The sequence below is a fragment of the Protobothrops mucrosquamatus genome, unplaced genomic scaffold (assembly GCF_001527695.2).
Source record: "Protobothrops mucrosquamatus isolate PMUCROS unplaced genomic scaffold, P.Mucros_1.0 scaffold_6, whole genome shotgun sequence".
In the NCBI taxonomy this organism is placed as follows: domain Eukaryota; kingdom Metazoa; phylum Chordata; class Lepidosauria; order Squamata; family Viperidae; genus Protobothrops; species Protobothrops mucrosquamatus.
The window spans coordinates 1022753-1047690 of NW_015386082.1; the positions used below are offsets into that span (position 1 = coordinate 1022753).

Here is a 24938-nt window from a genome sequence, read left to right on the forward strand (position 1 = left end):
AAATTTGGAATAAATGTTATAATTGGCTAGAACAGAGAAAGAAAAAGATATAATTATTGATGTATATAAAATGTAAATAAGATGTAAAGAACATTTAAAATGTAAAGCACTGTTCTGTTAGAAGAAAAGAGTTATGTTTATGTAGTTTTGGTGTATGGTGTATGGTGAAAAATAATAATAAAAATAAAAATAAAAAAAATTAAAAAAAAAAAAGAAAATCGGTGCCTATTCTACAAAAGTTCAGAAGTGAGTGTAATATATGAATGCATGTATATGAAAGCTTAACTCATTCAAAGGGAATACATAAATATTTTTTTGTAAAAGCATATGAAAAATACATATGAAAAGACAGAATATAAAGGCAGGCATTAGCTTCACCTTGGTGTCTTCATCTTGTAATCTTTCACAATGGAAAATTAGATCGGACACTCTACAAACAAATTAAAACAGAAAAAAACCTTGAAAGATATATAAAATATGTTTACACAGTACTTACAAAAAATAATATTTGATATTCTATGGAGGAAAAAGTAAACTTTCTGAATAATTTAAGTGCAAGATATTTAGGGCTGTTTTTTTACTTATTTATTAAATACATATGCTGCCTGACTCCCAGAAATTCTGGACAGTTTATAAATTATTAAAAACATTAAAAAGAACATAACATAAAACAAAAAAGAGCAAAGGTTGCAGAGAGAACAAATCCAGATAGAAATAAAAAGAAGAAGAAAAGGGGGCTGCAATCATGCATACAAAAGGCTGGAGTGAACATCAAAACATCAGTAGAGTGTGGGTTATCTTAGGAGGAATTTCATTTGAGGAATTTCAGTTGCTACAGATAAGGGGAATGGAGAATACCCAAAAGTAAGTTTTCATTCTAAGATAAATAAGGAATAATTGAAGGAAAGTTTTTCTATTCCTCAGCAGCCTCCCACAAAGTTTCTTCCTAAGAAACAAATTTATGTTTGGTAAGGTAGGAACCAGTCTAAAAAAATATCTGATCATGGGAAAAAACCAGTGGTGGGATTCAGCCAGTTTGCACCAGTTCGGCAGAACCGGTAGCTAATTTTTTGTTGCCCAGGCCCGGAATGGACTTCCGGAAGCGGCATCCACATAGAGAACCGGTTGTTCACATATTTGAATCCCACCACTGGAAAAAAACTAATGTGCTTTAGCAATATCTGCAAAATTCTTTGCTACAGTAATAGAGTTACTACATACGTAGCCTCAGAGGCACAAAGGGAAAGACTGTTTCTGCAAGCAAAAGCATCTTCAAAAAGGCCTCTCCTGCTAATCTGCAATCTCAGTTTCGTCCCTACCAACAATATCTCTACCTCAGACATGTCAAACACAAGGCCCAGGGGCCAGATGCGGCCCGCGAAGTGGTTTCATGTGATCCACAAAGCCATCCTGGAAACAGTGAGGGAACGGCCCCCTCTGCCTTGGCCCTGGCCCAGGCCAGCCAGGAGCCAATGTACAATTTTGTGGTGGCCATCTATGCTGAAATGTATTCAGTTTTAGCTCCATAAGGCCCCCCCCGCATGGCCTGAGAGTAGGCTGTGCCCACCCTGGCCACACCCACCCTGAGGGCAACCGCACACCCACCCTGAGGGCAACCGCAATGCTGATGCGGCCCTCAATGAAATTGAGTTTGACACCCCTGCTCTATCTTGTCTGGATCTAACTCCAAATATTGTTTACCAGTCCATTATCAAAATTAGGTAGTGTTCAAGAATACTGACTGCTTTCAAGCAGAAGAGAGGTGGAACAATAAAGCTAGATCTCATCAGTATATTAATGTTATCCCATTTCAAAGTGCCAAATGATCCCCCTTCCCCCGGCAAATTTGTGTCTGTATAAAAATAATCAAAATATTTTGGAACACCACAGGTCAATGATCAAATAGTCAAACATTAATTCCCCAACACCACTTTCTGAGCATATTTGACAGAAAAAAATAGGACCTGTCACAATAGTACTGCCAAGACTAGGCTTGCAGGACAGCCTACAATACTATGGTTTGTGGTTAGAGTAGCCCCCGGTGAGATAGGTGGCAAATAAATTTAACAAATAAATAAATATGAAAGGTCATTGATGAGAGATCCAAAGGAGCTAGCAGGGCCGTACCTCTCTTACCTAGTTTCCTGTGTCGATCATTTAGCAAGCCATTAAGACAATCCTATCCTCAACAGAACCACGATTGGAATGGTTCCATCAAAAACATTGCACTCTAATGCGCCACGAGCTATAACGTTACAATGTTCTCATCACCTTGTTGAAGAATGGAATATTTGAGATTGCCCTCTGGTTAGAAAAAAATGTCTGAGTGAAGGGAACGTTCTGTCAGTAAAGATTTTAAAATGCAAAGGCACATCTCACTTTCAAGCAATGGCCGATCACTTCCCTTAATTATCAAGAATGCCAAGAAATCAAGCTCTTGTCGAGTAACCAAAGACCGAGGGTTTTTAAACATGTATTTTAAATCTAAAGCTGAGCAGTAACCACATGAACCTAACAAGTGACTGCTGAAGTTACCTAAGCTCTGGAACTCCAAAGAAAGCAAAACTGATCAATGTTATCTGCAAAAAAACAACAAAACCCAAAACCCAATGAAGGTTTCCCACATTGCCCCAATTGTTCTGGTTCCCTTCCTGCAATTTATTAGTGGAGATGACGTACAGAATAGATCAGCATAATTGACCTGACTTATGGAGATAAAATGGAGTAACCCCTCTTTGCTGCGCCAACTGTCATAGAGAAGGATTTTGCATGAGTCTGAAAGAGGGGTCCTATTCCATTGTGGGTCTGGTTTGTCGTGAGAGCTGTTTTATTGGTCTCAGTTCCTTGGCAAACCAAGGAGGCAGCTGAGTTGTGCCCGAGGGGTGCCTAGAAAACGTGCTTTGTCTGCATTCCATAGGTCAGCCATGGGTTTCAATCGTTTCCTGACATATGAGGTGGGTCAGGGGTACTCAACCTTGGCTCTTTTATGACTCGTGGACTTCAACTCCCAGAATTCCTGAGCCATCTAAGCTGGCTCAGGAATTCTGGGAATTGAAGTCCACGAGTCATAAAAGAGCCAAGGTTGACTATCCCTGAGGTGGATAATTCCCCAAGTACTTTCAGCAACTCTATCAGTACCTTGACCGGATCATTTTAGCTAGTCTTCAAGTCCTGGAAATACTATAGCAACCGCTAATCTGAAAAAATTACCAGGAAGTGATTTGTTCGAGACAACGTGAATTGCGGGAAAAACTCCCTTTTAAGATCACCAGCATCTCAACAGAAAGCAAAATCCAGCATTTGCCCTGCTGCATGCATAGGGGCACCTACCAGTTGGAACATGCCAATAGTTCTCCCGGCTGCCATAAATGGCTTTAGCTAACCGGACAGCCTCAGCATGGACGTCGAACTCTCTGAAGATAAGACTCTTTCACCCAGAATTAAATCCTCAGTAAAATATATTTATCTAGGAATGTATTTAGCTTTAAAAAGCAGGACTTTTAATGTGGAGGATTCACCACTGCAGTCTAAAAGAAAGGCGGAAGTACCAGCCTACCCTCCTTTTCTGTCACACTGAGATTGTATCTCCTCACTCTGTGTCCTCATGTCAAAGGCTATTGTAATGTTCATTTTTCTCTCTCTCCCTCGCTCTTTCCCTCCAAATAACTCACGGTAATGAACAGATACAACACACCTTCCTCCTCCTATTTTGCCCACAACAACAACCCCCCTATGAGGTAAGTTGGGCTGAGAGAGAGTGACTGGCCCAAAATCACCCAGCTGACTTTCATGCCTAAAAACGGAATTAGAACTTATGGTCTCCCACTTCCCAACTTGATACCTTAATTATTAGACCTAACTGGATCTCTCTCACAATTTCCCTAACACATTCCATAAAGCCAGCAACAATTAATTTCTTTAAAAAAAAAACCGTGGTAAGGAACAATCATAAATATGCTTCATCTGGCTAGAAATAGCTAGTGGATTCTTTGGGATTATGTTACTTTCATAGCAATAACTATGAGAGAAATGTAATTACAGTGGAAGCTTGCATTTTATGGCTAGCTTAGTTTTTTTCAAGATCTAATTTACTGATCGTGCACTGCCACCTAATGGAATAGTAGAATCCTTTTTTGTAATGGCCTAGTTGACTATTTGGTAGAGATAAAACCTTTTTTTTTTTTAATTTTACTTATGCATGCGCACATACACGCTGTTCTTGCAAGTTCAGCTGAGTTGGTCCAAATTTCAGTTGATTGTTACAGTTTTAGGAATCAAAATACAGTAACAAGAACATATTTGCTTATATAAGACCAAATATTACTATTGTTTAATAATATTGATTTCAATAGGAGAATGTTCCAATGAAATGAATAGCACAGGGATTTTGCCGGTTTATACACAGTGCAAATGTTTGCTAACTATTTAAGATACCCAGTCACTTTTCTGTAATTTCCTCCTGACTGTAGTTTACTTGGATGCATTGAAGTGATGTACCATATCAGTGTTTTACTTAGGCTTGGTCCAGATTTGCTATTAGTTTCTCTCTAGGCTGTTTCCAGAGAACATCTCTGTCTTCTGTCCTACCACTGGAGAAAGTCCCTGTTAACACCTATGGGTTTGTCCTGTTTAGTCTGCCCTAGCATCCTTTCTGTTGGTCTCCTGCATGCTTGACTAACAGAATACAGCTGGTACAACTTTTGCTCCATGGAGTCTGGCTGATACCAGACAGGGGGAATGTGTATGGTAACTTGGTTTGTTTATGGTGGTTGCCATTCAGACTTTATTTACTTAAAATGGCTCTTCTTGACCTATAAAATCCTCTAGAATCTAGTTCGTGTTAGTTTTTGCTGACAGTATCCAGTAGAACTGCTTGGCTTGAGTTTTAAAAAGATTTTACAGAATCACGTACGCAAAAGTCACCACCTCTACTTGATTAATAATTACTTAAAAGCTATATTTATGAATTTTACATTTACATTTCATTTTAAATGAAAGGAAGTGAAGCTATCAAACGCTGTAAGTAATTTCCAAAGGAAGCTGAGGCCACTTTCCAATATCTTTAAAAATGCTGGCTTATGTTGAATATTTTCTTACAAAATGTCAAAAAAAATGTTAACATATTATTCGTTCAGGATCTAGTTTAGACTGCTTTGGTTGGGGTTGTACTGTAGATGGATAAACCTTCTGGACCTGATATGGAATTGGTTTATCTAATGCTATCCAACATAGGCTTAACTTGGGTTAAGCCTGAATGTGTTCATTTTTTAAAGGCACAGGGCTAGAAACCGTGACACCAGAGTTCTTGTCCCACTTTAGGCACAAAATCAGCTGGGTGACTTTTGCCAGTCACTCTGTCTCGGCCCTAGAAAGCAGGTAATGGAAAATCACTCCAAAATCTGGCCAAGAAAACTCCAAGCACTTGTCCAGACAGTTTCCAGGAATCAGTACTGAAAATATATTGTGAAGAAAACAAAATAGAATATACACATCTGAACTGAGCCTTTAAAAATGGGGGCAGTTCTTAAGGTTTACAAGAATTATGTGATTTAACACTTAAAGGAGTAACCAGATCATTTAAATTAAACTAGGAAGCAGATAGGCACTGGAATTAATGAGTGATACATTCTAATCCTCAAATTTCATTGTTCTGATTTATATTTCATATTTTTTTTTCAAAAGTGGCCCTTTATTATGAATTAGACAACCTGTGCCCCATTGGGTCATTTCAGAAATGTTTCCTCACCTAAGCAGAGAAACAGAATAACCAAAGGTGGACAAAAAAAAAAAAAAGCAATGGGAGCAGGAGAGACTTCTGACTTTCGGCTGACTTCCCCATGGAATTTCCTTGTGGGAATCTAGCAGGAAACAAAAAAACTTTCTTTCCCTTCTCACAGGTAGGTGGCTGCTGCCTGGTGGGGAAAGGAGAGAGAGATGGCTGGGAAACTGTAATGGAATGTTGAAAATGAAGCAATCCATCAGTTCCCCAAATTTCATTCTCTTGGGAATCATGGGTCATGAATTTTGGATGCATTCTGTAAATAAGCCCATTTGAGGTACCTTGGTTCAAAAATCGTTGCCCTATGATAGACCATTTTACTCAGTTAAACATCATGGCAACAAGACTTATGGTAGTATATAGCAGTAGGCGTGAACTTAAATGGACTCCAGAAGATGGTAGAGGACAGGAAGACCTGGAGGAACGTTGTCCATGGGGTCGCGATGGGTCGGACACGACTTCGCAATTAACAACAACAAAGTATATAGATAAAAGTAGTAGTAATCACATCATGGAGACTGGATGTGTCTAGGACAAGTATGACCAAACTACTCTATTCAAGAAACAGATTACAGCATGTAATTTGCTAAAACTAGTAAACATAGTTATTACTTGAATATACAGGGGGAGTGAAGGATCTAGGACTGGGAGGTGCAGTGGCGCAGTGGTTTAATGATGTTGGAACTGGTGGCCAGAACTGGTCTGCATTCTGGCAGTTGAGCCTGGCTCTGCAAGATGGAATCAGCTCCTGTTGCTTGTTCCCTGTCTCCTGCACATCCAGCTTATTGCGAGTAGATATATGGGTACCACTTCGGTAGGAAAAATCTACGGTAGGTATATTCATGTGTACAAGAGAGCAGAAGCTAGCAAGTCGAACCCGGCAGAGGAGCCAGGAAGAAAGAGCAACCCGAGCACCACTAATTAGCTTGTGTAAAACCAGTTCTCCCCTCCCCCCCCATGGTGCACCAAGGATAGGTGCGCAACCACCAAACAGGATGAACTAGCGATCTAGGTTGCCAGGACTGCATTGTATTTAGCATTTGTAGATTTCCCTGACATTGTACACCATACACTAAATAAAAATAAGGATCTAGGACCATCCACAAACCTGACTCCTTCCACAGTAGATCTTATTCTGGCAAAATGTACATCTGATTATGATCAGCAATTATGTAACACTTTATTTAATGAGTCCCATTGTTTGAATTACCTAGGTAATGTGATTATGTAAGGTGTGATCACACATAAAACTTTCTTTCTTAACAATTTAATGTTCATTAAACGAAGAATGGCATATATGGCATAACCATTAAAACAAATTGCTTATACCGGTATATCCCAATATTATCTGAAATACAATATTTTCATTTTCATTATTATTATTATTGTATTTCAGAATGTTTTCTGTGGATGACTTGTATAATGACAGTTGCAAGTTAAATTTAGCTAGTTAATTGTGAAAATCATTACTTGGTGGCAGCAAAACCACTCAGTAGTTGTTTATGGAAGTGGCGGGCAAGTGTGTGTGCGTGTATCCCCACTTGCCTGAGCAGCAACCGAGCACATGTGCACACGTTTCATTTGCATGTGTGATACACATGCTTGTCCGCCACTCACATGGAACCATCCCCTCTCCCCCCCCCCGCTGGTCCACAAAGTCGGAAAGTTTGGGGAGCTCTGGCCCATAGGATGTGGTGCTCATCTCTGTTTCACTGAGCCAGCACTGTCCAAAGACATTTCTGCAGTCATATGGCCAGCATGATGTAACCATGAACTATGAAGAAGCAAAATTAAGCAAACTGTTACAAAAATAATTCTGCTGTAGTGTTTTTTTCACTAAAGTCATTTCAGACAATCTGATATAAAATGTTGAGAAATCATGTGACAATAAATCTAGTGATTTGTATGAATATATATGAATATTCAAGCAAGTTTTTTACTAAGTATTTTATATGGCAATTTACCAAAATTGTAAATATATTGTCAGTGGAGTCAGCAACACACACGCACACACACACACACACACACACACACAAAATTAGGCTTACATTTTTCTTGCCATTTTTATTTTGCTTTCGTGATAAATTGGACACAGAATGGTATTTATCAACATAGTTTCCTTGTCACCCAGTATTTCATTTCTTCTTACCACTGAAGTAAGATTATAGCCTAGTCTTGCTGTTCTCCTGGTATAGTGCTTGAGTCAATAAGCAGGTATGTGGAAATTGATCTGGCAATGAGATTTGATGAAAACATAAGACACTGCTGAGTAGAGTTTATCATCTCATATTGCCATCCAATCTATATGGAGGCTGAATTTTTGACTACCAAGTTAGTTACTAGATTGTACTTCTAATTATACTGTGGAACTTCTTTTTATAGTCTCAGTTGGTTCTCTCCAAGATGATACTTTTTTGATTAATTTCTAAATACACAGATATAATATTAAGGTATAAAACTCTATATCTTTGAAGTCTCTGAGGTTTCATTTTTAAAAATGTATCTCCTTGGAACAGTATACAAGCTCTCAATACTGGGTTAAGTAATTTTCCTTACTTACTCTTTCCTGCTTAAGTACAATTAAAAGATTTTTAAAATATAATTTTAGGATACTTCCATCTTTCTTGTTATTTAACTTAGGTTATCTGTAATTGAGATGAACCATGAAGTTAAATTTATTTCACATTCTAAGCTCACACTGAAGTTTCAGTACTCTTTGGCACGGATTCAATCTTTTTAGCAGTAACGTTGCATATCTAAAAGGTTTACTTTTAATGCCTTTGAGAAGGATTTGATTTCATGTTTTGTATTTTTATCCCCCATTTTTTAAAACTCTTAAGCCAAACATAATTGCTTTTAAAGTCTTTTTGAATAATTTTGTAACTGTTGGAGATGTTATGTAGAATTCCTAGCATATATATCTTGTTTATGAAAAATAGAATAACCTTTGCTATTTCCTAAACAGTTTTTTCTCACATGCATTATTCACTTCACTGCTCCATGATAGTTTTATCAGTAATGTTCTTCATTATTTGTGCTGAGTGAAATGATGGCATAGAGATGAATATTTTCCATCCTCAAAATGTGTGTTGCATACTTCTCTATCAGCAGAAGCATTGATCTTGTTCCAGTACCTAGAAGGATGTAAATATTATCTGTTCCCTGGAGAACCACATGAGAGAGGTGCATCCTAAATATTAAGCAAGCATGTGTAGAATTGTCACTTAATGAAGGATTACTTTTGTTCTTATGTTATTCTTCTTTGCATCTCTTCTTGCTGGAAACTGTGTGTTAAGTACAATGTGCCATATAGTCATTCCACTGAGATCAATTTTTTCCCATTAAAATGAACCACCATGTCCTTGATAAGAGGAAAGGAGTTGGCTGTGCATCTTCCATCCTTTTTCCTCCACAGGCTTATTTCTTAGAGTACAGGAAGTCATCGATTAATGATCACAAATGAGCCCAAAATTTCTGTTGCAAAGCGAGTTGTTAAGTGAGTTTTGCCCCATTTTGCAACCTTTCTTGCCACAGTTGTTAAGTCACTGCAATTGTTAAGTTAGTAAGACGGTTGTTAAGTGGATCTGTCTTCTCCATTGACTTTGCTTGTCAGAAGGTCGCAAAAGATGATCTCATGATCATCTCACTGCAAGCGTCATAAATATGAGTCAGTTGCCGAGCGTCTGAATTTTCATCATGTGACCATGGGGATGCTGCAACGGTCATAAGTCTGAAAAATGCTTGTGTCACTTTTTTCAGTGCCGTCGTAACTTTGAATGGTCACCAAACTGCTCTAAATCGAGGACTACCTCAAGTATTACTTCCACCTACATAACGTTTCTTCTTATCTTTCTTGTAAAGAGTTTCTGAGCTATATTCATCTGCACTTATGATATTAACCTCAATATTATCTGGAGTGTCGCTTACAAGTTTGGTTCACCTGATGTGTAAAACAGTAACAAAGTTACATGTACTGTAATTTTATGTGGGAATGACCTTTTGAGACAGGAGGAAGAGCTTCAGATTGGATAATCATTATCTAAAAGACATTTCAGGGGAGGAGTGAATGAGAAACATTTCAGAAGGGACCCTCCCTAGTTTTCTGAAGAGTAAAAGGACAGGAGGGGAGAAATACCTTCTACTTAAAAGATTCTGTTAATCTAACCACTCAATAAATATAGAGTTAGTACTCATTGTTGTGCTTCTTGCCTGGACTACCTCAAAGAATAACATTTGCTATGATGCTTCCCTTGTCTCCTGTTAGTATGGATTCTGGATCTAGTGTTTCACAGTTTTAATTCAGTAAGATGTTACCTTGACCAATTTTCTCCCTAAAACCTCTGTGCTTTATTCCCAGTTTGAAGGGATATACGGTAGATCAGAAATGCATGTATTGCATCTTAGATTTATATTCCAAAAGAATGACAAGCAAACATAATTGACTTCATTATCAATGTAGATATTTAAAAGTCGGTGGGAAATAAAGTTCTTCTGAAGCAAGTTCTCCCTTCCATTTTTTTCCATTGCTATAATGGAGTAGAATGTAAGAGAGAAATTAAATTCATATTTCAGTAAGCTCTTTTTTTTACCCAAATATATCATGTATAATAGTGCAGTCTTTCTAATGATATATATCACTGTCATTATTAGGAAGGAACTGTTGCATGAATAGATTGTTGATGAATTTTCTAAAGCAATCTAGAGTTAAAAATAGATTTATAAGTAATAAGTAAAGAAAGGGCTCTATAATATAGATGAACAATTTCTTTGACAAGGAGCTGTGAAGCTTTCTGAATAACATTCAGTTTGGATTGTAGTAGTTCTTTATATGTGGAGCTACTTAGCAATACACTGAAAATTTTCCTTTGGTCCAAAATACACCTGATACATTCTTAAGTGATATTTATTAGACAGAATACATATTGCCACTTCTTAACCATTAAACTATATCTGAACATCTGCCTTCTGCATAAACATATAAAATCATTTCTCTGCAATCACAAAAACTCCACTTTGGTTGTGGCACCTCTTCCTACCAGGTCAGAAACTTTTTTTTTTATTTTAGCACTCTAAAATAGATAAAAAATAATTCATTACTATATTAATTTATGACACAAATAGCCAATCCATGGGCCCCAAATAGAGCCAGCCTGTCTTTTCATAGCCCTCAAACCTCTCCAACTGGGACTTTTTTTTTTTTTTTGCTTGTCTAAGAGTCAAATGGGTGCCTTAAGGTTACAGAGAAGTATACCATACATTATGCCACTTTAAAATCTAATTCCCCCAAAATCAGTTCAGATTTTCCAATCCTATGTAAGGTGTAGTTAATCCAGTGATATTTGTGTATATGGATCTATGTATGAGAGAATGCAGCTTTGATGTTTTGCAATTTTAATCTTAAGGACAATTTGGTTTTTTTGGGGGGGGGTGAGTGCCTCTCTTTATATAATGACTCATCTTCAGGCCCATCATTTAGTCTTTGTTTCTTATTAATTTATCTAGAGGAAAGATTCCACAGAAAGAATTGGAGACACTGTTTCCTGGAAAGAGTGCTGATTTTACAAGTGAAAACTTTTCTGCTGCTTGGTATTTAATAGAGAATCATTCAACAGCAAGGTTAGTGTGAATTTTGTTATTTTTTTCATGTTTAAGGAGTATCAGCAATACATTTTGGCAAAGAATTGTGGATGATGTGGCTGCAAGCCAGTCCCACTGAAACAGATGAGACTTATGATCTGGATGAACTTGGTTACATTACTTTAAGTGGAAACTACATTCCTCTAACTTAACCTGGGTTCATGTCTCTGTTCGTAATTGTTTTTCAGTGTGGATTTATTATAAAACACAAAGAATGCAGGATTTTAGAAATAGACATTTTTTACAATAGGCAATGCCTTGATTTTAGTATATTTTTAATAGCCATTCAATGTTTTAGTACTTATTTAGGTGAAAAATTGTGTTTCTTATTTCACAATCCCATTGTAACGTACATTATTCCATAACTTTCCATATTTGAAACAAAAAGCTTTTTTTCTCTCCTGGAATTCAGTCATCTAGACAGTAGCCATAATTCATAGTTGGGAGTTCATTGTTATATATTTACTCATTTAAATTGAATATCCTTTCTCTTGGCATGTTTGCTGAACTAAATACATTTGTCATTATGACAAGAATAAACAAAAGTACAAGGATAGAAAAGCAAAAAATTAAAAAGCAAAGATCCAGTTATTGTTTTAAACTAGTAACAGCAACAAGGAGATGACAGATTTGTATGAATGACATTTCAATCTGCTATATCGTGCAGCTGTAGGGGATTTCGTTAATTTGCTTATTTGTCATCTTTCTTCCTATTTTAGGGAAAGGGATTCTCTATTTCTCTCTCTTTCTCTCTCACACATACATCACACACAATCTCACTCACTCTTTCAGGCAGAAACACATAGAGTAAAAGCATATTAATGACCAATACAATAACTCTTGTTTCATGTTCATATAGCAGATAATATACCAAACTTTTCTTGGCATGAAGACCAACAATATTCTGCTTTTTCTATCTTTCCTTAATTATTTCAGTGTACGCCTTATCTTCCTGAAAGTGGAGTTGCATAACCATATTCTCACGAGTTACTTTCAATTTGTATAAAAAGTACATACTGGGATTAACGTGCCTCTTCTGGATTGGTGGTTTACAGCAAGTCGTCCTAGTTTTCTCTAAATAGAAAACGATTGAGCTTGATATTTTATTAAGATAAACATGGCATATCATTTCATATTTATTGTCTGAATACCATCTGTCTTTTTCTCTTTTGGTTTTAGTTTTGATCAGCTTAAAATGGCAGTAATAAATCTGAGGAAACAAGCCAACAAGAAAAACGAGGGAAATCTGCAATACGTCAAAGGAGGTCTCAGCACTTTTTTTGAAGCACAGGATGCCTTGTCAGGTAAGTGTCAGAACTACAAAAGGAATCTAGGAATTCTAATGGAGGGAAGGAATCTTAAGGGTTTAAGTGACCTAAGCCACTAACAACAGTGAAAATGTCTGATAAACAGTACATTAATTGAGAGAGAAAAAATCTGTGATGTGTTTTATAAAGTACCTGTGATTTACCATTAGTAAGGATGTGGCTAATTATATTTCTGTACCTGTTCATTTTACTGTGGTGACTGAGTCCTCTGCAATATTGAAGTATGAAATGTGTTTTTTCTCTGATTAAATACATAAGTAATCCTAACTATTCTACTAAATTTTACCATAGTTATATCACATTTCCTAAGCTAAAGATTTTTACATTAATTCATCTTAGTATTCAGTCTTAAAGATACAAGAACAGCATAACATTCCCCAGTTTTACAATTGGCAATGAGTAGAATTACGAGGGCAAATGTAATACAATAAAGCAAGAAGTTTGAAAATGAACTAGTATTTTCATTATGTTATATACTGAAATGTGAAAGTGATTCCTCCCCTCATTAGATGAGAACTACATTTCACAAAGGAAAGTTTATTCTTTTCAACATTTTATCCTTAGATATAGTATTGTTTTATTAGGTATCACTACTGTCAGTTATACATAATTTTGTCTTTCGCTTTTCATTACATTGCATTTCTTTGCTTGCCAAGAGTACTCTGCAAGTCATGTGATCCATGCCTTTTTTTCTAATATCTATTTGGCATTTCATAGGAATACATTTCTAGTTTTAGCCAATGTACAAAATGGGCAAATAATGAACAATTTAAATAATTGCAGTTAAAATATCTACAACTGAAGAATCTCAAATTCAAAGTTTTTCCGAGATAAAATAGAGTGTTTATAGTTAGATTTCCAAGCTTGAAATTTAGATTTCAAATTTCAGCTTGAAAATTAGTTAGATTTCTTTGCTTGAAATTTTGGTTATAATTCTTTGTTTGATAATGTAAAGATGTTACTCTTACATGACGCCAATTTTACAATGTAGCTGAAGGTATTGAACGTTTCACAAATGTTCAGTTACATTGTGAAGTTGGCATCATCTAACAGCAACATCTTTAGAAAATGCATGTCAAGTCTTGGGTTGCTCTCTCATAAACACAGTAATTTCTCAGTTTGCCGAAGCTCATTTTCCATTTGAGATTTAAAACAATGTTTTTGAAGATATTTTACGTTATAAATTGCTACAGTAGTTTTAAAATAGGAAATCAGATATGAGATGTGAAATGCAATACAAGAAAACATAACTTTTTGGCATATCCTTGTTTTATATAATATTTTTTTATTCCCAATATTCTTTGGCAATCAAGTTCAAAGATGAGACCTGAAAAACAAAACTGCCATTTCCCTGTAGCAAAAATTAATGAAGACTTTTACCTATCTTTGGTAGGAGTGGCTTCAATGAATATTCTTGCACTGCGTCATCATTGAGTACAATAGTTCCAGTGACTAAACCAGAAGTCAAGCAAGACTTCCATTGACTAAACTAGATGGTTATAATGTTACTTCAGTATCCATTTCAAAGACATGGCTATCTATGGAAACCCATCTACAGAATTCCATTCTTCATATTACTTCAAATATTCCTATCCACTCCTGTCCCTAAATTGTACTACAGAGTAGCCAAGGAAAATATGTTTAGTAAGTACCTGATGAGAAAGGAAGCAAATAATAAAAGTTGGAATTATTTTTATATGGAAGTTACAGTGCAAACTATTCCTTCCAGGATTTTTTGTTTGTTTGTACATGTACCCTGAGATAATACAGGAAGGCCCATGGAGCATCCAAACCTTCAAGAGGACATGGCACCTTGATGTTTCAAGCAACGGAGTCAACGGAGTGCCTCCAACACTTTCTAATCCCCACCATCAGATGGTTCACAGACCTTAGGAGCTGCTTTTGAAAATTTATCATAAGATTAAAAACAAATAACTAAATATAGCTAAGGAGTGGAAAATTGCTACTGTTCATGCAGACCAGTGTTTGAAAAAAAAATAGAAGGGAAAATTATACAATGGTGAAATAACAATTATGTTTGATTTGTCGTATCCCAAAATGCCATATTGGAATTTCTGACTTTTTCAAATTAGACATATATGAACACGACTTTGCCTGCATAATCTAGCATAAAAGTCATTTTCTTCTTCAAAGTCAAGTAACCAACAAGAGCTTTTAGCCAGTGTAAAACTAGAGCTACTTTAAGCTCCACACAAGAAAGTGAAATATATAGCAGAACTGTCATGGTAATTAGAAGACTAAATAAGAGAACATACTCATGCCCACATGATTAACTTTACTGCCAAAAATCATAGCATAAGCTTAGCAGCATAGTGAAGTTTAGAAGTCTGGAGTATCTGGCTCTTATCATAATGCCTGTGTCACTAGATCACAAATTATCTTGTAACAAACATGTGCTGTTTAAATCTATGACTATAGCTCATTCATCCATTAAAATAGTTGAAATTTAACAAGTTGTTTTATTTCAGCTATCCATCAAAAACTAGAAGCGGATGGAACAGAAAAAGTAGAAGGATCCATGACGCAAAAACTAGAGAACGTTCTCAACAGTAAGTTTTGTACAACTATTTATATACTTCAGTGCTACTTCTTTTATTTTAAAATAATAAAAAATGGATTTTTTTTTCAACATTTGTTTCTGAATCTTAAAACTGTATGAAACTTGATAATTTACTACTTGAATTCTGACGGTATTGCAGAGACTGATGCTTGAAATAAAAAAGGCAACAAAAAAATCAGATGCTCTGTAGTATTCTGTAGGCCTTTAATAACAAAGGAGTAATGTGGGTCAATCATTTAAATTGAGGAAATGAATCTATGTGACTAGTTTATAAAGTAACGTTTCCATAGAAAATGGTTAAGTTTCAAGCAGATTTATAGTTTACTTTTTTCTGTTCAAATGCAAATTTATAGTTTACTCTTAGGGCAAATGGGTATCTAGAAGATGAATTAAAAGTCATCAACCTTTTTATTTCTTTAGCCTCATCTATACCTAATTTCACATTCCAGACCCTTAAATTTTTGTAGCTTTCTTTATAGATTCAAGAAGTTGTTACATCTGACTAGTTATTTAACACATTTAAATCAGTTATTCTTGTAGAACTGTTAAGATTTTCATATAGTGTTTTTTTTTAAAATAATGAAGCAAATCTTCCATAAATGAAAATAAGAAATTTATATTTTTAGAATGGCATTTTGCAGATAGATATTTATGAGAGAAAAACACAATTTATTTATTTTTTAGATTAGTTTGTTTAAAAAAAATTGATGGAGAGTTAATTAAATAACCTCAAAATGACAGGCCTGAAAAATATAGGAAAATGGCAATAAAGCCTTAGATATACCAGAAAATATGTTTTCTATAATTCACTGTTTTTCTTTGCATAGCTTTGAATATATTACCTTTCTGTTCAGATTAAATAAAAGCAGCATTCCTTGCACACAGAAAGGGAAGTGTTAATTTTGTCTATACCTTTAATAATTCCGTATCTCCTCTAATACTGATGCTTTGGACCCCATTAATGAAGTGGCTGAATTCAGGGAAGAAAATGCATGAAAAAACTAGTGGATAAAAATACTCTTCATAATAGTATCTTGAGTTCCAGTCTAATGAAATGAATCTAGAACAGAAATTAGCAGAGTTGTGCTCATGTGGAAGGAAAGTGTTTTGCATCTAATCTTCATTCTTGTTCCTTTTCTCTGTAACCCTCTGTGTTATGAAATACTGTGCAGAAAGACTGAAGGATCCTCTAAAGGAGCATGAGAAGTCCTGAAGGGCTATAGGGTGAATGAGTGAATTGGCACAAATCCCTGCCTGCCCTGTCCTTTCAGCAGGGAGCATGCCCCAAATCCCTTTTGGCTCTGTGAATAGCCATTAACGTTCACTGGACGCATTTCTTTCAGTTTCTGGCAAGGAAGAAAAGTTATCTGGAAAATAATTTTATTTTCCGCGCGTCTTAGATTGATTTGATATTTCTTAGGAAATCAGGTTAACGCTATAGAGAAGATGTAGGATAGTGGATAGTAGGTTCCATCTACAATTAAGCCATTCAATTATTTAAAATAGCAACTGTATATAATGTTGGATTTCACTTTGCCATTTTATTTAAGAAACATGAATGCATCTAAAAGACAATGTGAAGGGAAATGCACTTGTTTCCTTTCAAGAACCCCACCCTCTCCATTTATACATACACACACAAACACACACACAAACATGTTTTTAGAGAAAGATTTCAGTGAAAGAAAATGTACATTGTGTGCATATTCAGATTATTTTGTTAATTTTTTGGGGGGAGAGAAAATCCTAGAGAAGCTATTTTCCTTTGCTCTGTTTCTATCCTGATCTGAGGACTCTTTCCCTTAAAGTGTTATTAGCAAGCTCAGAATCGCATCCTGTTAATAGGCTTATTCTTTTATAATTTTAGAATATCAGCATAGTCTATGAAACAAAAAAGAGAGGTGGAAATATTTTTCTCCATAACCGTACTTTTTGTGTCATATATATTATTTACAGCTTGTAAATAGAATTACTTTTATCTCAGCTATACGAAATATATGTGTGTTTATGTATTCCTAACTAATGTCTCTCAGTATTTAGGTGCCTGGGAGAGAAGGGAACATTCATTTTAACAACAATTATATGCATTTTATTAATTTTTATAGAAGAATAAAAGTAATAATTCTGAGAATTCTGTAAAGATGAGGTGAAATTGCTGGTATAATATTAACTGAACTAGTATTATACCAGTCCTTTTGAAGGAAAGCTTTAAAAAAAATAAAATATAGCTGTTAATAGAAAGCATTAAACTTTGGAAAGAAGACTTTGGTTAAAAATACTGGAAAAATGGCACCTTAGGAAAGTGAATTTTTATTGACTAATTTTTCTTTCTGAACATCATTTTTATTTTCAGTAAATATGATAAAACATTTTACCCCCTAATTCGTGGTCCTTTTTACTAGTATGCATGCTTTATACTCTTTATTAGAAGGATTTTTTTGCAGATGTTCTTTTTAAAAGCAAGTTCTAAGTAGCATTTAACCTTGGAAGAGTTGGAAAAAATTAAAAATTATCCTAATGAATATGATTATTTATGGTTTAAAATGTTTAAAATTAGATAACCAAAATATCTCAGATTTGAAACGGACAAATAATGCCATGTAATTACTGTTTTTTATTAAATACCTTTTTAAAGGTATTTCTTAAACATTTCAATTATTTTACTATTTTATAATTTGAGTGTTACTTTCCTTTAACTATTCATGTTTGCTAATTTTTTTAAATCATAAGATATTGAAAGTAAAATGATTAGCAATATCATGTTTGAATATCAGGTAATTTTGTCCCCCTCTCCCTACCAAATAAAATGTAGTAGGATCAATTCTCTTGACAAAACAAAGTTTCTTGCATTAGGGTCTTGAAACATCAACAGTGTTTAAACGCTATTTAGATATAACAATTATTTTACAAAGGCTACTTTTAACATGAGCAGGCCACCCACAGTGTTGACGAGAGAAAATGGCATGCAAGCCACCCAGTGAGACTGAGGTAATTTTTTCATCTTTGCTTAAATTATAGTCACTAGACCAGATAATGTAGAAAGTTTTACAGGCAACCATCAAAAGGGATAGAAACATTCACTTTTTTTTCTGGTAAATTAAAGATAAGTCACAAGTTGGGGAAAAATTAACATATTTGACACATCTTTATTATGAGAAGGAAAGGCAAGGACTTTTTTTTGGTGGGAGTTAACTCTGAAACATGCCCATCAAATTTTAAAGACTAAATGCTTTTAAATGTAACAAGTAAATGTTTGAATATTTTATTATTTGAATAGCTTAATGCAGAATTTCACAGTCCTTTAGAATCATTCTCACATTCCTGTTTGAAACCATATAGCGTTGCTCAAAATCATGGAATTTGATACAGAATAATGTCAGAATTTGTGATGTGATAATGGTTTAAATCATTATTTTAACCAAATGTCCTAATGGAGTTCTTCAGTGAAAAGGAATAAAAAATCCCTTTCAGACATATTTTGATCAAAAGTCACAATATTGGTACTCTGTCTCTTCTGTGCTCAGTGAATTCTAAGTTACACTGTTTGTATCAGTAAAATTAAATTCATGCTTATTTCATTGTGTTCTGTTATAAAAGAAGAATATTAGTAATGATCAAATTGCTAGCTGGAACCATATAATTCAGTTCTGTAGCCAAAGGAAATTCTAAAGTTACACAATGAATTTCAAGCATTTGCTGCAGGAATGGAAGTTATTTTAAATGCACTTTGGTTTCTACCACGCAAAAAAATCTAAGCAGCCATTAGTAAATATTGTTTCAGAACATTTATAAGCCAAAACATTTCTAATATAAACACTTACCACTGTTGATGTATGTTTAATTTGTATAAATAGCTTGACAAATTTTTGATTAAATTTAGCAAGAGCTGCAGTTTATCTACTTCTTTGTCTCCTTTTCTTAAAAGGAGCAAGCAATACCGCAGATACATTATTCCAGGAAGTTTTGGGTCGCAAAGACAAGGCTGATTCAACAAGAAATGCCTTAAATGTTTTACAGCGCTTCAAATTTCTTTTCAATCTTCCATTAAATATTGAAAGAAACATTCAAAAGGTACTAATCTTACAAAATGCAAGTTAAATTGTTTTGCCCCACATTTCCAGTACAATTTTTTTAAAACTTGTTTTTATGTTTTTAAGGGAGATTATGATGTAGTCATTAATGACTATGAAAAAGCAAAGTCATTATTTGGAAAGACTGAAGTTCAAGTCTTCAAAAAATGTGAGTTTGGCATTTTGTTAAACTTGATTTTAATTTTAGTAGGGAAGATTAATATGAGAGCAAATTCCAAATTCCTATCTTTGTTGAATAGTTTTATCTTCTTATATAACATTTGTAGCATTTGAAATGCTTTCTTAAACTGTGTGTTGCAGTTTCTGCCTTGAAAATATATATTATTTTGTATTGTGCATAACAAGACTTGAAGTTGATAATTTCATAAGATAGATTGACTATGTGGATATATTTTTTAATGAGTTCAAAAATTGCAGTTTGCAGTTTATAAAATAGTTTAATGCACATTTGCTTGGGATAAAGTTAAAACTAAAATTTCTTACTCAGTCTCAGAAAAAGGGCTCTTGTTATTTTGAAAGTGTGTATGAATAGTTACATGGACATTGAAATTAATTGAGTTATAATATAAATTAAAATTTTCTACTAAAAAGATCAGAGAAATTTAGGAAGACTTGAGAGCCAACAAGTTCAAATACAAGACAGTGATATAACAGTGATACTGGTGTAATTTCTTATAGTTTGTTCATTTGAATTATAAAGGTTATAAAAATAATTTTACACTTTGGTAATTAATGGCATTTTATTCTAGGGTTAATTGTGGTGTTGTGTTTTAAAATTGTAGATTATGCTGAAGTTGAAACAAGAGTTGAAGCATTAAGAAAACTTCTTCTGGATAAATTACTTGAGACACCATCAACATTACATGACCAAAAACGTTATATAAGGTTACCTTTTTTATTTTTAAAAAATATATGTTTTTTATATAGGCAGAAATATTTCCTTGGTATTATCATATGAGAAAGCATTCTACTAAAGAACAATTAGATATACTGTATATTTTGTATCCAGAATACTTTTCTGCAAACCGAAAGGTTCTTTTTATTAGTACTGTAAAGAGAACCAAAAACAGCCCAAGCTCTCCATTTAAAAGAAGCAGTTGAGCTGGCAATTTTTGCTTTTCTTTCTTCTTCATTCTCAGACTATAGCACTACTTCATACATTGCTTTCAACACCATAAGCAGTTTCTATTTTACTCATTTCTGAAGATTTTTGAGCAGTTTCTAGAGGCTATACTACATCACACCGGAGAATTTCATTTTCTGTGCACATAGGGTATGGTTCACTGCTCCATTGTCTTATATAAAACAACTATTGTTATGTTTAATAATTTAAAAGGATTTGGGGAAAAAATCATTTTTGAAAATGTGCTAAATTTTGAAAAATTTGAGAACTTGTCTCATTGATATAATGCATTCCTTTAACATGAGCCAGACTGGAGTAAATGTTGTATGAAAGTATAGAGCATTTGAATGGTATTCTCTACTTCAGTCATTTATTCAATGCATCTATCTCCTGGTTTGGAAAAAGAAAGGGACATTCTTGTCCTAACTACATACTCTTCTGGTCTTTATTAAAAAGAATAATGAAGTATGCATTCCTGCATTAATCAACATCTCATTGCCATTTAACTTGTATACTTCTTCATGCTGGGCAATCCTAATTCTAAGAAAACATGTAAGAGCCAATAACAGGCGTGCCAGATAAGATAATATTTAAAACCATTGCAGTAGAAGTGGAAATTGTATAAGGTTTAAACTATAAGACCTTCTGAATCACTTCTGTGTAAACCTCATCCCATATATCCTGAAACCTCTTTATATTTTATATACCTGACAGCTCAGAATATACACTTTCATGCTGTCCTTCTCAAATTACATACTATAAAGAAATTGTAGAAGCCAGTGCTGATTTATTGGAAATTCACCCCCTATATACATTACAAAATCTGCAAAACACAAAGTAATCTTTTTTACAGTCAAACTCTTCATCTAAAGCAGGGGTGTCAAACTGCCGTCCCGCAGGCCAGTTGCATCATGCGGAGGCCGCGCCCTCCCCAGCTCTGGAAATGCGAAAAAAGTCGTGATACGTCACGACATGTCACATGATTGCTGTCCTAAAGATTGCTGTTTCTTTGCTTTTCAAAGCTATATACTACAACCTTATTGTAGTATAGAATGTCCAAATTGAGCATTGCTCTCTTTTAAAAATCTAAATCACGAAAGTTTTAGGTGAAATTAATTTCACATTTAGCATGGTTACTTGGTATATAAAATAGACAATTGACTTAACTGTCTATTTATGAATCTTTCCTTCAGTTATGTACATGTAGGGCAGAATCCCCATGCCTGACTTGATTTCAAAAAGGTGGGCTTTGCTTAGTAATATACAGGTAGTTCTTGTCTTACAACCACAATTGAATCCAAAGTTTCCATGGGTAAGCAAGGCAATTGTTAAGTGAGTTTTGCCCCATTTTGTGACTTTTTTGCCACAGTTATTCAGCAAATCGCTGCAGTTGTTAAGTGAATCATGCCATCGTTAAGCAAATCTGGCTTCCCCCATTGACTTTGCTTTCAGAAGCCAGCTAGGAAGATTACAATTGGTGATCACATGACTGCGGGATAATGCAACTGTCATAAATACATGCCAGTTGCTAAGTGTCTGAATTTTGATTGTGTAACCATAGGGATGCTGCAACAATCATAAGTGTGAAAACTGCTCATAAGTCACTTGTGCTGTTGTAACTTCTAACAAATGGCTGCAAGTTGAGAACTATCTGAAGTTTTGAATCTCAGTTTCAAGCATCTCCAGTAGAGGAGTATAAGAACTACTGCAGGTTAGAATAAGTACTGAGTAGATGGTCAAAAAGTTTGATCTGATACAAGGTAGATTCTATTGTTGCTCTTTTGGGTAAAGTATCTGAAGAATGAAATCAAATAAAAACAACAGGACTAAAAATAAACAAATGAATAGATCCATACAACATTTCCCTGAAAGTTCTTAACAGGTCAAATATAAATTTGATTTTTAAATAAAAATTTGGTCCTAAGATTAATTTCTGTACCATGGCAGTGGAAAGTAAACAGTTAACACCTTTAGAAAGGGGGTGGATCATTCATGAAATTGCAAACAATTTAGCCTATTGTCCATTCTGAATCAATTGTGGAAAGGATTATTGAAAACAATAATAAACATTTAGGAGTGTTACTGAGGTGCTGAATTAAAATGCAACCTGCAATGGTAATACTTGTCTTACTAAGCCTTTAGCGTGTCAACAGGTAAAAGAAAGCAAACAGCTGTTTAATTGTTGGATTCTTGAAAAAGCTCTTGAAAAAGGTGCCTCACTAAGCTCAGTAATCATGAAATATTTGATTGACAGTTGACTGAAGACAAGAAACAAGAAGTTTGGAATAAAGTTCTTAGTTCAGTCAGATCAGATGTTTGGTTCCTCTTAAACTGGAACAAGTGCATCCTTAGCTAGTTCATAAGTTATCTGGAATTAGGATGAATTGTGGGTTTGCTGAGAGGGATTCAAAGCGATGAAGTACATAGCAGCTGTAAAAAAGATACCGTAAATGAATGAATATACAACATTATAGCAGATGGAGTTCAAAGTCAGAACTCCAAAGTAATCCTTACTGGCACAAAAACAGTATTTTTATCTTCATATTAACTGATATATCTGGAGAAAGAAAGTTGATAGCAAGTTAAATCAGTGAAAACACTCGGTATAAAGAAATCTCAAAGAGAAGAAAATAGTATACAATTCTGTACAAATTAAAGGCGAAAACTGCTGACAACTGTAATTGCTGTATTTGAAAACTGTATTTGGAACCATGAGGAGGCTGAAGCAGTTTGCCTCTGAAAAAAGAATAAACTTTTTCTTCCGTTGCAAAAATGATAGCTCTAATAATTGTCAAGAGCTGACAAGCTGCACATTCCAAAAATTAGTGCCGTAGCAGATAGGCCTAGTCACAAAGTTGCAATTACCAAAAATCAAACTGGATTGTGGTTGCTTCCCTCCAACCAATTTAATACCTGGGGCATAACAGCTATTTCATTTATTTCCAGAAGTATTTCAGGTTACTTCTAGACAGATGATCACATTTTCAAGTTAAGAAAAATTTTATGAGACTCATATGTGCCAGATGCAGCCTTATAAAATCTTATAAATATTTTGTAGTCATCCTTGGGAATAATAATTGTGTGAGTCTTTGTAGTGTTTCAGCTTTCCATTTATTTACTCATTTTTAATTTTAAAAATATAAAGAATTCTTATGAAATGTTGGTTCCAAAATTATGATTATGTGTGTGAAGTTGAACAATGAAGTAAAGGACAGTGGCGGACATGGATTAACAGGGTCAAAGAAAATTTTGGAACTTTTTGGAAAGAGCTATGGGCTATTGCTAAAGACTAATAAAAAAAGTAAGAATTTGCCTATGATTGAGACTGACTCAATGGTAGCTAACTTAAGACATAGTGGTAGAAAGAAATTTGCTTACTTTTTTTGTGAATTTTGAGTGAATCAGAGAAAAGAATTGACAGAAATTCATGCAACCAGTGAAACAGTTTGCATCTTTTATTTCCTTAACATCAGTCATGGTTTCTAGTTTATATAATAGAAAAGGGGGAGGGATTGATTAGTTTTGATGTCAGTGTATACCTCCAATACAGACAACAAAAAGTCTTCATGACTTGTGTGTAATTTTCCAATAGCATCTGCTTAACATTTTTGTTTTTGTGTTCTAAAACTTGTTTAAAAGAGCCTCATTCACATTTTATGCATTGCTTAGAAAAATACAGATACTCCTCGACTTATAACCACAATTGAGCCCAACATTTTTGTGGTTAAGTGAGACATTTGTTAAGTGAGTTTTGCCCCATTTTACGACCTGTCTTGCCTCAGTTGTTAAGTGAATCATTGCAGCTGATAAGCTAGTAACCCAGTTGTTAAGTGGATCTGGCTTCCCCAGTGAGGTTTCTTGTCAGAAGATCACAAAACGGTCATAAAATGAACCAGTTGCCAAGCATCTGAATTTTGATCACATGATCATGGAGATGCTTCAAACGTCATAACTGAAAAACAGTCATAAGCCACTTTTTTCAGTGCCATTGTAATTTTGAATGGTCACTAAATGAACTGTTGTAAGTTTAGGACTATCTATACTACCTTATCAAGAGTGCAAAAGCAGCATAAATTTAAACTGACAATTTGCTTCTGTAAGAGGTACAATTTAACATGGGAAGAGATTATAATTCAATTACATCAGAATTTGAAGGAACTTTGAATAACTGGAATAATTTAACGAAAAGCTACTTTAAAAGGGGGAATCATGTGGAACTGCAAAATCGTCTTTATTAAGGACCACAGTAAACTTGAAGATTCATATATTGGCCTCACATTGTCTGCGACTATATAACGCAGTGAGGATGAGACAACTGATGCCATGTCTTGTAACTCGTACTTTGAGGCGTTTACTTGCTTCAGACCCAATAGTAATTGATGAGGAGCAGCACTCATGT

General features: G+C 34.7%; 1 protein-coding gene across 1 annotated transcript in view; it reads left to right on the forward strand.

Annotated features, from left to right (window-relative positions):
* The window catches only part of EXOC2 (exocyst complex component 2), a 94375-nt gene that overhangs the window by 17047 nt on the left and 52390 nt on the right, over positions 1-24938 (forward strand). Inside the window, exons 5-10 of the mRNA XM_015813961.1 lie at positions 11282-11395; positions 12596-12720; positions 15234-15314; positions 19251-19396; positions 19483-19564; positions 20199-20301. Of these exons, the coding sequence (XP_015669447.1) occupies positions 11282-11395; positions 12596-12720; positions 15234-15314; positions 19251-19396; positions 19483-19564; positions 20199-20301 (651 nt within the window). The remainder of the gene's footprint in view (positions 1-11281; positions 11396-12595; positions 12721-15233; positions 15315-19250; positions 19397-19482; positions 19565-20198; positions 20302-24938) is intronic.